This window comes from Canis aureus, chromosome 4, assembly GCF_053574225.1.
Source record: "Canis aureus isolate CA01 chromosome 4, VMU_Caureus_v.1.0, whole genome shotgun sequence".
NCBI classification, from domain to species: domain Eukaryota; kingdom Metazoa; phylum Chordata; class Mammalia; order Carnivora; family Canidae; genus Canis; species Canis aureus.
This window is the reverse complement of record NC_135614.1, coordinates 57,468,844-57,481,423: the sequence shown is the minus strand read 5'-3', so window position 1 is coordinate 57,481,423 and position 12,580 is coordinate 57,468,844. Positions and strand designations below refer to the sequence as shown.

General features: G+C 37.6%; 1 protein-coding gene across 3 annotated transcripts in view; it reads right to left on the bottom strand.

Annotated features, from left to right (window-relative positions):
* Window positions 1-12,580, bottom strand: part of FAM114A2 (family with sequence similarity 114 member A2) — a 33,507-nt gene that overhangs the window by 20,582 nt on the left and 345 nt on the right. For all 3 annotated transcript variants that reach the window (XM_077895788.1, XM_077895785.1, XM_077895786.1), the window contains exons 2-8: window positions 8,047-8,291; window positions 7,575-7,674; window positions 6,863-6,955; window positions 5,525-5,616; window positions 4,895-5,029; window positions 4,252-4,410; window positions 3,486-3,609 (exon numbers count right to left, since the gene is read on the bottom strand). In XM_077895788.1, the coding sequence (XP_077751914.1) occupies window positions 3,486-3,609; window positions 4,252-4,410; window positions 4,895-5,029; window positions 5,525-5,616; window positions 6,863-6,955; window positions 7,575-7,674; window positions 8,047-8,277 (934 nt within the window). In that variant the 5' untranslated portion in view covers window positions 8,278-8,291. The remainder of the gene's footprint in view (window positions 1-3,485; window positions 3,610-4,251; window positions 4,411-4,894; window positions 5,030-5,524; window positions 5,617-6,862; window positions 6,956-7,574; window positions 7,675-8,046; window positions 8,292-12,580) is intronic.

Below are 12,580 nucleotides of genomic sequence, written 5' to 3'. Positions count from 1 at the left end.
CTCCCCTCTGCTACCACTGCCTTTTTTTTTTTTTAATATTTTCATTGAGATATAATACCAAGATCAGTGTTGCGTTTTTATCCAAAAATCCCTGGAGAAAACTGTGGCAGAGCGTAATGTGCAGCACTTGGGTGCTTTCTTTTCAGAGTCCTGATCTCTAGCAAACAGGTAAGGGAGAAAAATGTCATAGGCACAAATCCATCTGTTCAGAAATGCCATTAGAGTCCTCAGAATGGTATTTAAAGATCAGGATTTCTGATTACTATGCAAAGCCAGATGTTGACTAAATTGAGCAAATACTGTTAATGGTATTATGTACAAATAAATAAAGTTTATAAATAACTGGGGATTGCCACATTAGGGCTTAGTTAGGAACAATAGAGCAACTTACGCAAAACAAAATTAATTTATAGATTTCCTGCTAAGCATAGATCTTTATTTACTTATCCCACCCTAATAATGAAAATAGTAGTCACCATCTGTTGAGTGCTTACCATGTGTCACACCTTAAATATTTCATTTAGTCCTTATAACAACCTGAGAGGAATTAGCATCCTTTTCTTACAACTGAGAAAACAGAAGTTGAGTGTTAAGGAATTTTCCAAGGTCACATGGCTTAGGAAACAGCAGATCTTGATTTTGAACCCAGGTCTAACTCCAAAACCCATCCTTCTATCCATCATGCTATACTGTCTTCTCAGTACTTCAGGGAAGCTTTAAAAACTTATACTCAAGAGCCATTTCATACCAGGACCAGGATTTTTACATAGAATATATAGCAAAATGTTATATAACCAGCCAATGTGACTTCTTAGAATGCAGTGCAAAACAAAAATGGGAACAAAGAAGAGGAAGTTTTTCTTAGTATAGAATCCATACATTCTACTTTACTTTCCTCTCTCATAAGAAAGGCCCTAAGACTCACTCAAAGTGCCCTTTTAATACACAACTTGAATAAGACTGGTTTCCGGGACACCTGGGTGAGTGGTTGAGGTCTGCCTTTGGCTCAGGGCGTGGTCCTGGAGTCCCAGGATCAGTCCCACATCGGGCTCCTTGCATGGGGTCTGCTTCTCCCCTCTGCCTATGTCTCTGCCTCTCTCTCTCTCTCTGCTTCTCTGTCTCTCATGAATAAATAAATAAAATCTTAAAAAAAAAAAAAAAAAAGACTGGTTTCCAACCAAAGCTGATTAAAGATAGATAGTAAGATTCAGAGGGTATTATAAGCAAGCTCACCGATAATGAAGAGAATTAAAAGATGGGCAGATTAATGCACAAAAGAACACAAACATGCACAATTCTGAAAAGCAATAGAGACATTTCTAAAAGACTAGCATTTTAGGATAATGTAATATAGTAGTTCTCAAAAACACTTTGGTCTCAGGACCCCTTTATATTCCTAAAACTTTTTGAGAACCCCATAGAGTTTTTTAAATATAAGTTCTATACCTGTCAACACTTATTATATTAAAAATTAAAACTGAAATGTTTGATTTATTAATTCTTTAAACACACTTGTTGACATAAAATTTTTAAGAAAAACAAATATATTTTCCAAAAAAGAAAAACTTTAGTGAGATCAATGCCATTGTTTTATATCTTTGCAAATCTCTTTAATGCCTAGCTTAAAGACAGCTGGATTCTTGTATCTGCTTATACATTCAATGTGTTGTGATATATTATTTTAAGCACATGAAGAAAATTCAAGCTCACATAGTTGGAAAGATGAGAATGATTTTAATAGCCTTTGCACATAATTGTGGATATTCTTTAATACTACACCAAAGTTCAAGAAATAGTTATTTCTTAAAGGTTAGTTACAATGTACAACCTGAAATCATATCATAAAATTTTGAATTCAGTTACATTAAATCAAAATTTACTGGTCTCTCTCGCCCGCCCACGTATGACTTTGTAACATCACCTTGTAACATCACCCGTAAGTTATCCAGAAAATACTGGTTCTCTGAATTATGCAGATCTAAACGCTGACACATTTGAATACCCCTAGGAGATCAAATTTGTTACTATCACCACCAATTTCATCAAAAAAATCTGTAAGCAATGGGAAGCTGTCAACCTCACTACTATAACAAACAGAAGTTTTACAAAATTCTAAATTTTGCGTAATTTAAATTTTACTAGCCACAAATATTTCTTTCCTTAAGGTGTCCTGAAGGCTTATTTGATTCATTTTTAAGAAAATATTTACCAAATATCTAACTCTGAACAGTCTCTGTGACTGCAATCTTTTTATATAAAAACTGTGTTCCATGAAAAAAACAGGTACTCTAGCTTACAACCCAAACAATAACAGTACTTCTCCATGAGACAACTTCCATACGATTCACACAAAATATGAAAAATAAGTGTATTCAAGGGTCAAGCCTTAGTAAGATTAATCATTGTTACTGCTTCATGAGACAAGGTTAAATGAACTAACACTTTAAAAATTTTTATCTATTTTTTTTCTTACTATGAATGCATGGCAGTTGAAAACAGCATTAGTACAGTTTGATACCACCGTCTTGATCTGTTAAGACACCAGTAATTTAATCACCACTGCTCTTGCACCATCAGTACAAATATCAAAATAATAAATTAAAAAAAAATCTTGGTATTATGATGCAGAGTTTTGACGTATGGATTCCCTGAAGAAATCCTAGGGACCAAGAATCTGTAGACCCCACTTTTCAAACCACTGACTTAATCTACCATATGGGTGATTGGCCCATGTGTCTTGATGGACACTGAGGGAATTTTTCTAGTCACTTCTAATGTTTATAACTCATTTCATTTATTAAAAAAGGCAAAAAAACCTGTATTCATTAAGTCTAGTAAAAAAATGGTCAGTGTGTAAAACATATTAGAAATATTTCCAGTTAAACTTTAAAATAAAACAATTCTTAAAAGCTTAAGATTCAGCTACTAGAAATTACACTTTATGTAAACTACCTTGTTTCCTGATAATTTTGCAAAAATGAGTAGTTACTAATATTTTCTGGAGTATGCAGACACTAGGAATATGGCATAAAAAAACTATCGAAAATAAAAAATACAAATTATCACCTACATTTGGGATAACTGCCACCTTGCACGCCTGAATTCAAGAAGAAGACAGGGATCACAGAATTTAGAGAGGCACAGGAGCAGTATCTAAGGATATAAAAGAAGCTCACAGGGATGACCAGCCTGACTGAGGCAGGAATCTAACAAGGGTGACTCTCTAACCAAAAAAGCAGGCAGATCTGTGAGTCCAAGATGAGACCTTGGGGAAGTCGCAAACAGTTTGGGGGGCAGGAGCAGGGAGTGGGGCAAAGATATGCACATAAGGCCAACTGCTCACATCAATACCTAGTCAGGGGCAAGGCAGCAAAAAGTAAAATCAGATTAGCGTAACTGGAGAAAAAATAATTTATTTTGAGGGCAAAACACTGCATATAAACATGCTACATCCCTTCCACTCAAATGTTGGACTTTCATATTACCTTTTTTCTCTTCTTCTTCTTCCTCACAGAACTCTGCTAGAGAAAATGCTTCCTTGAGTTGCTCCAATTCAAGTTTTAGAGTCTGTAGTTCTTCTCCACTTAAAGAATTAAGAATAGATTTCACCTGAATAGATACAAAATAATAAGAAGCTGTGAGAGTACAAAACAGAGAAAAACATTTTAAATGGAAAAGAGACTATAGACCAAATTAAAATAAAAATTATGAGTTCATCAACCAATACAAACTATTCCTTAAGAACCTTAATACAGAGGCAAGCCATTACAGAAAGGTAGGGAGAAATTATATTAAAAAAAAAAAAAATAGAAGCCAGAAACATCCAGAAATTATTAGTGCTTAACAATTGCTAAGAAATTAGGGGGAAATTAAACAGTTTTGAATCAATTAAAAACTAGCAGGTAATTGTATCCAAATTGGCAGCATAAGCCAGAGAGACTACAAAAAAAAAAAAAAAAAAAAAAGACTAACACAAAGACAAAATACAGATGTGCTATTAAGACCTCTTGGTGAACCTGTCCTTTTCTGTTTAAATTAAAAACAGTAACACCTGACTCATTCTGTTTCTAGCAATTAGTTCAAACATTAGTTTGTTTTGCTATAGTATTTTTTTTTTTATTTGCTATAGTATTTTTAGAGTCTCCAGCCTCCATGTGAAATACATTTCACCTTCCAATTGTACAGAGAGGAAACTATGCAGCACTCCTTTGCTTGGAGACCATCCATCTGAAATCATTGGTTTGGAATTACCTTTATTTCACTTTCTCGCGAAAGCATCTCCAGAGCTTCCAGATGCGAAAGGCCTTGAAATTCATCAAAGAGGAGCCCATAATGAGTTTTCTTGTCCGTTTCCAAGGTAACCTCATTGGAGATCCATAGCTCTTCTTTCTCCTTTGCCTCTCGTAAAACCTGAAAAAAAAGGTAGAGGAGTACCCTGCAGTCAGTAATGAGAGCTCAAGGGTGAGTTCTGAGAGCTGAGGGAAGCAAAGCTGAGATGGTAACAGGACAGAGTGCTACCCTTTCATTCCCGGCACTGCAATTCAAATCTGATAGGCTAAGGAGCTGCTGGGAAAAAATGGTCACACATAATTTGATCCTGGACAGGGTAAATAACACCCAAGGAACCAGGTGTTTCTCTGAAAATGCTTTAAACATTAATGTACTCAACAGCTCTGAAAGGGCTTGTCACCTTCTACTGCTCCTGCAGAAAAGAAAGAGGAGGAGGAAAAAAAAAAAAGGGCATTTCTCTAAGCATTAGAGCTCTCACCAGCCACCTCCCACCCAAAAAAGCCTTACTGAAAATTCTTCAAAAGGAAATACTAACAAGGTCTACCATACGCAAAAATACAGATCAAAACAGAAACATGAAGTAAACAGGTGAATACAACAGTACCTGAGACAATGTAGAATTCCGGTTCATCAGACCCTTGGTTCTTTTAAATCCAGGATCCCCTTCTGCTATTACATCCATGGTCTTTTTCCCAATGAATTCTAAGGCATCCAAACCCCCACTGATCACGCTCTTTCCCTAGGAAACACATTCAACTCCATTACAGTAATACTGAAAAAGACATCTGCACGTTTTGATTATATAAAATAGTGGCTCCAATACCAAGCACTGGCAAGAATGTGGAGCAAATAAAACAATCATCCACTGCTTGTGGAATGTAAACAGGTTTAAACAGTTTGGACAACTGTATGTCAGTATCTACTACAGGGGACCATATGAAAATCCTATGACCCAGCAATTTTACACATGGTTGCATACTCAACAGAAATGTGTACAGAGGCTCATCAAAAGACATATAAAATGGAGCAGCCCAGGTGACTCAGCGGCTTAGCACCGCCTTCAGCCCAGGGCATGATCAAGTCCCACATCGGGCTCCCTACATGGAACCTGCTTCTCTCTCTGCCTGTGTCTCTGCCTCTCTCTTTGTCTCTCGTGAATAAATAAATAAAATCCTTAAAAAAGAAAAAAAAACACTATATTCACAGAGTACAGTCCACCATCCATTTTACTCACTGTGGTTTGAACAGCAGTAGAGATGGTTGAAAATACACCAAATGGCCCAATCAATGAGGAAGAATTTGCATTCTCATTGGCATTTGTCTCTCCTATAAAAGGAAGGGGATGTGTCAACATGAGGGATGATCCAAAATAGTTTTGGCTTATTAGCATCTATGTGAAATTTTAAAAGTTTGACCTTGCTTCCTATACACAGGGTAGCCTGAGCCCTTTTTGTTTTATTATTTTAAACTATTTACCTATTTTAAAATGAAAACTAACATAGTTCTTTTCATTTTCATTTCATTTCCAAAATAAAATCCAGTCTTTTGAATTACTGATATATGTAACAATACATTACACACTACATGATTCCATATACATGATCTTCTGGACAAGATCAAACTTTAGGCAAAAAATAGATTAGCAATTGCCAAAATTTGAGAGTAAGTGATAAGTAGGACCACAAAGGGGCATGAATAGTCTTTTGGGGGTGATGAAAATATTCTTATATTTTGATTACACAAACACATAGAGGAAATATTCTATACTGAATAATCACAATGGACTGTGATTATACTGTATAAGCAGGATGTTATGTTCGTTGAAACACGTAAACTATATACTTAAAAAGAGTAAGCTTTACTGTATATAAATTATACATTTACATGTAATTTTTATATAATTAATTATAAATTATAAATCAGTAAATCTGACTTTTAAAAATATGGCCTATTTTAAATTTTATCCTAGAAAATTATGCTTATTGGAGAAAAAAAGTGAGACCATCAAAGAGAGACAAGAGTGAAAGACAATAAAGCCCCTGAGAGATGGAGAAAGCAAAACCAGGGCCTGAAAAACTTCCTGTTTTCTGGTCCCAGGCCATCTTGATCCCTGGTTATAATTTTGTCTTTTGTGGCTTAAGTGAGAATACATTGATCAAAGCAGGTATCCAAAATTAAATTTCACCCTCATAAAAATTCAAACACACAAAAAAATAACCTTCTAAAACTAAACACATTAACATATTTTTCATATCACAACAGAGTCAAATTCAGCTAACCCTTCTTGGGCTCTTACTCATTTGTGCCAAACACAATGCTAGGCAATTCTTGTATTCTACATTCATGGCCTTATTTAATATTTGTAACAGTCCTCTGACATACATCATCCCACTTCATAGATGACTAAAGTGGCTAAAGGACACAGAACTCTGTTAGAGGAAGATTCCAAACCCCATTCTCACCAGTACCATGATGCCCCAAACATCAGACACTCAATAAATATGTACTGAAAAATTGGCTCAACTGTTCCATTTGACCCATAATTCTAGGTCTTCAGTTTCCATATACTGACCTGCTGCATACTGGACTTCGGTTGAAATTTCACTGGGACTAGGAATTCCAAGAGAAGTCTCTGCCTTCTCAATGACATTTGAAATACCTTGTCCTAATGAGAAAAATGGTAACATTTTTCAAAAATCATAAACTGAAGAAACAAACCAAAAACAATCCTGCAGATTTTTTTTTAAAGATTTTATTTATTCATAGAGATGCAGAGAGAGCGAGGCAGAGACACAGGCAGAGGGAGAAGCAGGCTCCATGCAGAGAGCCCGACGTGGGACTCAATCCAGGGTCTCCAGGATCACACCCTGGGCTGCAGGCAGCGCTAAACCGCTGCGCAACCGGGGCTGCCCAATCCTGCAGATTTTTAAAGTCACTATGGCCACAGACACGTTATAGTGACCATACACAACTGATGTTCATTTCCGTAATATTAACAAAAAAAACAAAACAAAACAAACAAAAAAACAAGCTTGATTTACCACCACACAATAGTTTTAAATTAACAATGTCTGGTTAATGAGAAAACAAGAAACTCTAATAAGAAATGCTAATGAGAAAATGCTGCAAATTCTAGGTATACTACAAATCAGCCCATCATTCCTAACAAATTCTCAAACTACAAAGCCCTTAAGTAAACATGGAAGAGGAATTATTAGGTCATTTTCAATACAGATCTGTAGCAACATATACCCAAAAACTGATAAAATGGTGGATGATCTTACCTACTGTAGCTACTGTAGCTGAGGCTGAAGAGAGTAAGGACTTGCCCCAGCTGCCCCAATATCCCCATCCAGTCTGAGGTACATCTTTGGAAACAGTCTCCTGTTCTTCCCAGTAGGCAGAAAAACAAAAGGCAAAAGAAAAGGGAAAAAAAAAATAATAAAGAATAAGAGAGAATACAGAGAAGGTATCTAATTAGCCCAAAGTAAAAAAAAAAAAAAAAAAAAACCAAAGTACAGGTGAAAAAATAGGTATTATTAAACTACAGAACTGTACTGCTTGCCTGACAGATGCTACATCACTTGCATTTAGGCACCATGTAGCACAGGCATTTATACTCATGCCTTACTCATAAAGGCATTTATAAAACTGAAAAGATTGTGTTTTACGGCTTTTAAAGAAAAGAAATAGATCAAATATCCAAATTCCTTTTAGCTCAAACTTTTAATCCCAGTGTTTTAAAAGATACTCTACTTTGCCTACAGCCTGTGATGCCTCAACAGGGAGAACTTCTGAAGTCTCAAGGTCACTGGAAGGTTTGGACTCTGGTCTTTTCCTAGTGATAGCTGCAAGCTCTGATTTATTCTCTGGCTTGGCACTTTGGTCAACGAACTCAGAATTCTCAGACAGCTCACAGTTCCCATCTTCAAGGGTGGAGGTTGCTTCAGTTACCACTGGTGTCTCAGTATCATCTTTATCTGACATGATTAGATCATTGCCTGGTAAAATAAAAGTCAAAGAAAAAAATTAACCTTCTATGCTTTTTTGATTTGTTTAAGCTTTTCATTTTGAGATTATCATAGAGTTACATGCAGGTTTAAGAAATACAGACAGATCTGTATATCCTCCATCCAGTTTCTTCCAATGGCAACAACTTGCGTAACCACAGTCTAATATGACAACCAGAAAATTAATACAACCATCTTCAGATTTCATCAGTTTTACAGGCACTCATGTACATGTATTTAGTTCTAAGACATTTTATCATACATATATATGTGTGTGACCATCTATCTACACACTCAGGCTACAGAACAGTTCAATCCCAAGGATCCCTTGTGTTGTCTTTTTTCAGTCACATCCCCCCCAACCCCACCCCCACCCACCCAGAGCAACCCCTAATCTGTTCTCCATCTCAATACGAGACACTATATAAATGGATTCATACAGTATGTGACCTTTTGAGATTAACTATTTTCACTCAGCCTAAGTCCTTCAAGATCCATCCAAATTGTTTGATCAATAGTTTCTTTCATTTTTTTTTTTTTTTTTTTTTTTTGAGTAGTATTCCTTGGTATGGATGTATTTTAGTTTTACCATTTACCCATTGAAGGATATCTGGGCTGTTCCTGGTTTGGGGCTATTACAAACGAAACAGCCAAAAATATTAACATACAGGATTTTGTGGGAACATAGCTTTTATTTATCTGAAATAAATGACCAAGAGTATAACTTCTAGATCATGTTAAGTACTTGTTCAGTTTTATAAGAACTGCCACTCTTTCCCAGAGTAGCTGTACCATTTTATATTACCACAAGTGATGTATGAGTGATCAAGTTTCTCAGCATTCTCACCAGCATCTGGGAATGATTTTTTTTTCCTTTTTTGAGCCATTCTGATTAGGTGTGTAATAATTTCACTGTGGCTTTAAGCTGTATTTCTCTAATGGCTAATGATACAGAACATCTTTTTTCATGTGCTTATTTGCCATCTGTATATCTACTTCAGTGAAATACCTATTTGTATCTTTTACTCATATTCTAGTTGGATTTATTTTGTTGGGTTTTTGTTTTTTTTTTTCTGTTTTGAGAGCTCTTTATATATTCTGGATTCAAGTCCTTAGTCAGATATGTGGTTTGGAAATATTTTATCCCAGCCTGTAGTTTATCTTTTCATCTTCACAGGGCCTTTCACAGAGCAAAAGTTTTTCATTTCAATGAGGTACAATTTATCAATTTTTCCATTTGTTGATTGTCATTAAAAAATCTTAGTCATTATTTCTACCTCAATTCGTAAATTAAATTATAAAATTTAAGCCATGAGATAGAATCTAAATCAACCAGCTTTTGAACAGCAATGTTAACCAATTCAATCCCTTCCGTAAGTACGGCTCTTTGGCAATTAAAGCCAAGATACTACTGGTGTTTTTACAAGAAGCAGATGCTGGTTTCCAAGACAACCTAGTATTACCAAAAGAGAAATAAATGTATCTCACACATACACACTTATACCAAAGCCTTAGGTGTATATATACACATTTATTTTATACCAATATTTACCAAGTGCAGAATTAGACCCAATCCAAACCATCAATATGTTTCCAATGTAGTAGAAGAGACAGACATTAAGAACTAAGACAGCTTGGCAGGGGCACCAGGGTGGCTCAGTCAGTTAAGTGTCCAACTCTTGATTTTGGCTCAGGTCATGATCACAGGGTTGTGAGAGTGAGCCCCGCGACAAACTCCATGGTGGGCATGGAGTTGCTTAGGATTCCTCTCTCCTGCTCCCACCTCCGCCTGCATGTCTGTCTGTCTCTCTCTTTCAAAAAAAAAAAAAAAAAGAGATCTAGGACAGCGTGGAAACAGCACTTTAAGTAAGGTATATATAAAATGTTAAAAGAACAAAGTCTGCTGGAATCATAGAATATGATTCACACACAAAGTATCTGAAATAAGCATAGAATAGTGACCACAAACTGAGAATGTGACTGCTAACTCCAGCCTTTAAATGTTTCTATTTGGCCTGCATAGTGTTTAAAACTTTTATATTAACTGCTAACATTTAAAAATCAGACTTCGGCAGGGTGGCTCATCGGTTTAGCGCCACCTTCAGCCCAGGGCATGATCCCTGCATCAGGCTCTCTGCATGGAGCCTGTTTCTCCCTCTGCTTGTGTCTCTGCTTGTGTCTCTGCCCCCCGCCACCCCATGAATAAATAAAATCTTTAAAAAAATAAAAATCAAACTTCATATATGAATACAGATTTTCTACTTCTCTTGTAAAGTTGAAACATCTGGTAACATGTCACCACTATTAACATGGTAATAATTAGCTCATGCCAAAGAGTTGCTGGACCTTTTTAGACAGAAAAATGTTCTCCAGTTCCCTACAATCTCCACCTAAATCCATTTGACTTGTTTGTTACTAAGCCCCTGTATACATCTGAACTTGCAACACCTGCCTAAAAGGGCACTTGGGATTTTGACAGATAAAAGTGCCAATGAGAAAATTCAAAGGAGGGAAAACAACACATAGGAAGTATAAATGGAATAGACAGACTATAGATAGACATGGACTATCGACAAATAACTGTAGTTAATATAGCAGGGAGAATGATGAAAAAGCATAAGGCTGGAAAGTTAGATGTACACACCATGGAGCCTAGATCATATATGATATACATACATGATACACTCCCAAAACACAAAGAAAAAAACCCAGATGCAATTACCCACACACATACAAACCAACTCTGAAATATCCATTCATTTGCAAACATTTTTTTCAGTCCCTACTACATACCAAGTTTTGGAGACCGAGAATTAATTTATGGCACCATTTCTGCCCTATTGCTCCAAGAACCTAACAGGTAAGACTACACACGCCTTGAACAAAGTGCAATCACTGTTTTGTGTGGCTAAATATGTACTTTTTTTTTACACTATCATTCCCCTTTCCTTATATGCTCTTTACAAATTACAACACATAATAATATATATTTTTTAAATAGTATGCTATATACAGCAGTCTCTCTTCTCTGGGGTTTCAGCTACCTACGATCAACAGCAGTCTGGAAGCAGATGATCCTCTTTCCAAGGTGTTGTCAGAAGGTCAGTAGCGGCCTAAGGTAATGCTCTATCACAGCGCCTACATCATTCACCTCGTCTCACCTCACTACGTAGGCGTTTTATCATCACACCTCTTGGGATAAATCACCTGCAGTGAAGGGGCAATTACTGTACAGTTTATGTGACATCCATATTACATAATTCGTATTTTACAGAAGACCCGAAGAGCATATTCGAACATACTAAACACTAGGTCTATTCCTTCACTTGTGCAACAAAGGTCTATTTTTTTTTTCTAAAGATGCATTTATTTATGATAGACACAGAGAGGAAGAGAGAGAGAGAGAGACACAGGAGGAGGGAGAAGCAGGCTCCATGCACCGGGAGCCCAACGCGGGACTGGATCCCGGGTCTCCAGGATCACGCCCCGGGCGGAAGGCAGGCGCCAAACCGCTGAGCCACCCAGGGATCCCCGCAACAGAGGTTTAATGAGCCCCTAGAATGTGCTCATTAGACATTTGGCTAGGTGGAAAAGCTGCTTATATTATAATGACCAAAAAATATATATATATATATATTATAATGACCATGACTTTTATTATCATAATGGTTGTGCTATCCCTGTTCTCAGTGGATTCACTATCAGAAAAAGGAGAAAGGAAAGGAAAGGAAAGGAAAGGAAAGGAAAGGAAAGGAAAGGAAAGGAAAGGAAAGGAAGAAAGAAAGAAAAGGAATTAAGAAATTAAGAAAAAGAAAGAAATTTTTAAAAAGAAAGAAATTTCAGGTGTGAGGAATTGCACTATTTAAGGTTTTTGTGAGTTTCCCAAGTACCCCGCAGTGAGCGTCTGTGAACGGAAATACCGCAGAGGCACCCGGCCGAGTCCTACGCCTCGAAAGCACGCGCGCACACGTTTAGCTGCACACACAGGCCGCGCCCACGCTCCTCGGGCTCGTCGGGCCGCACACCGCCGAGGGGCGACGCGCTGGGTCCAGGGCCGCGCGGGCGGGGCTCGTCTCCCAAGCTCCCCGCGCGGCGGTCGCTCACCCGGCCGCACCCGACGCCGCCCGCCGGGGTTCCCACGCGGCCCCGACGCCACCCGCACAAGCACGCGAGGGGCGCAGGGCGGACCCCGCACGCCGCCGCCGGACGAGGCCAGGCGGGCGGAGGCTGGCGGGGCCACGACTGTCGTTAACAGCCCGGTCCCCGGGCGGACGCACGGG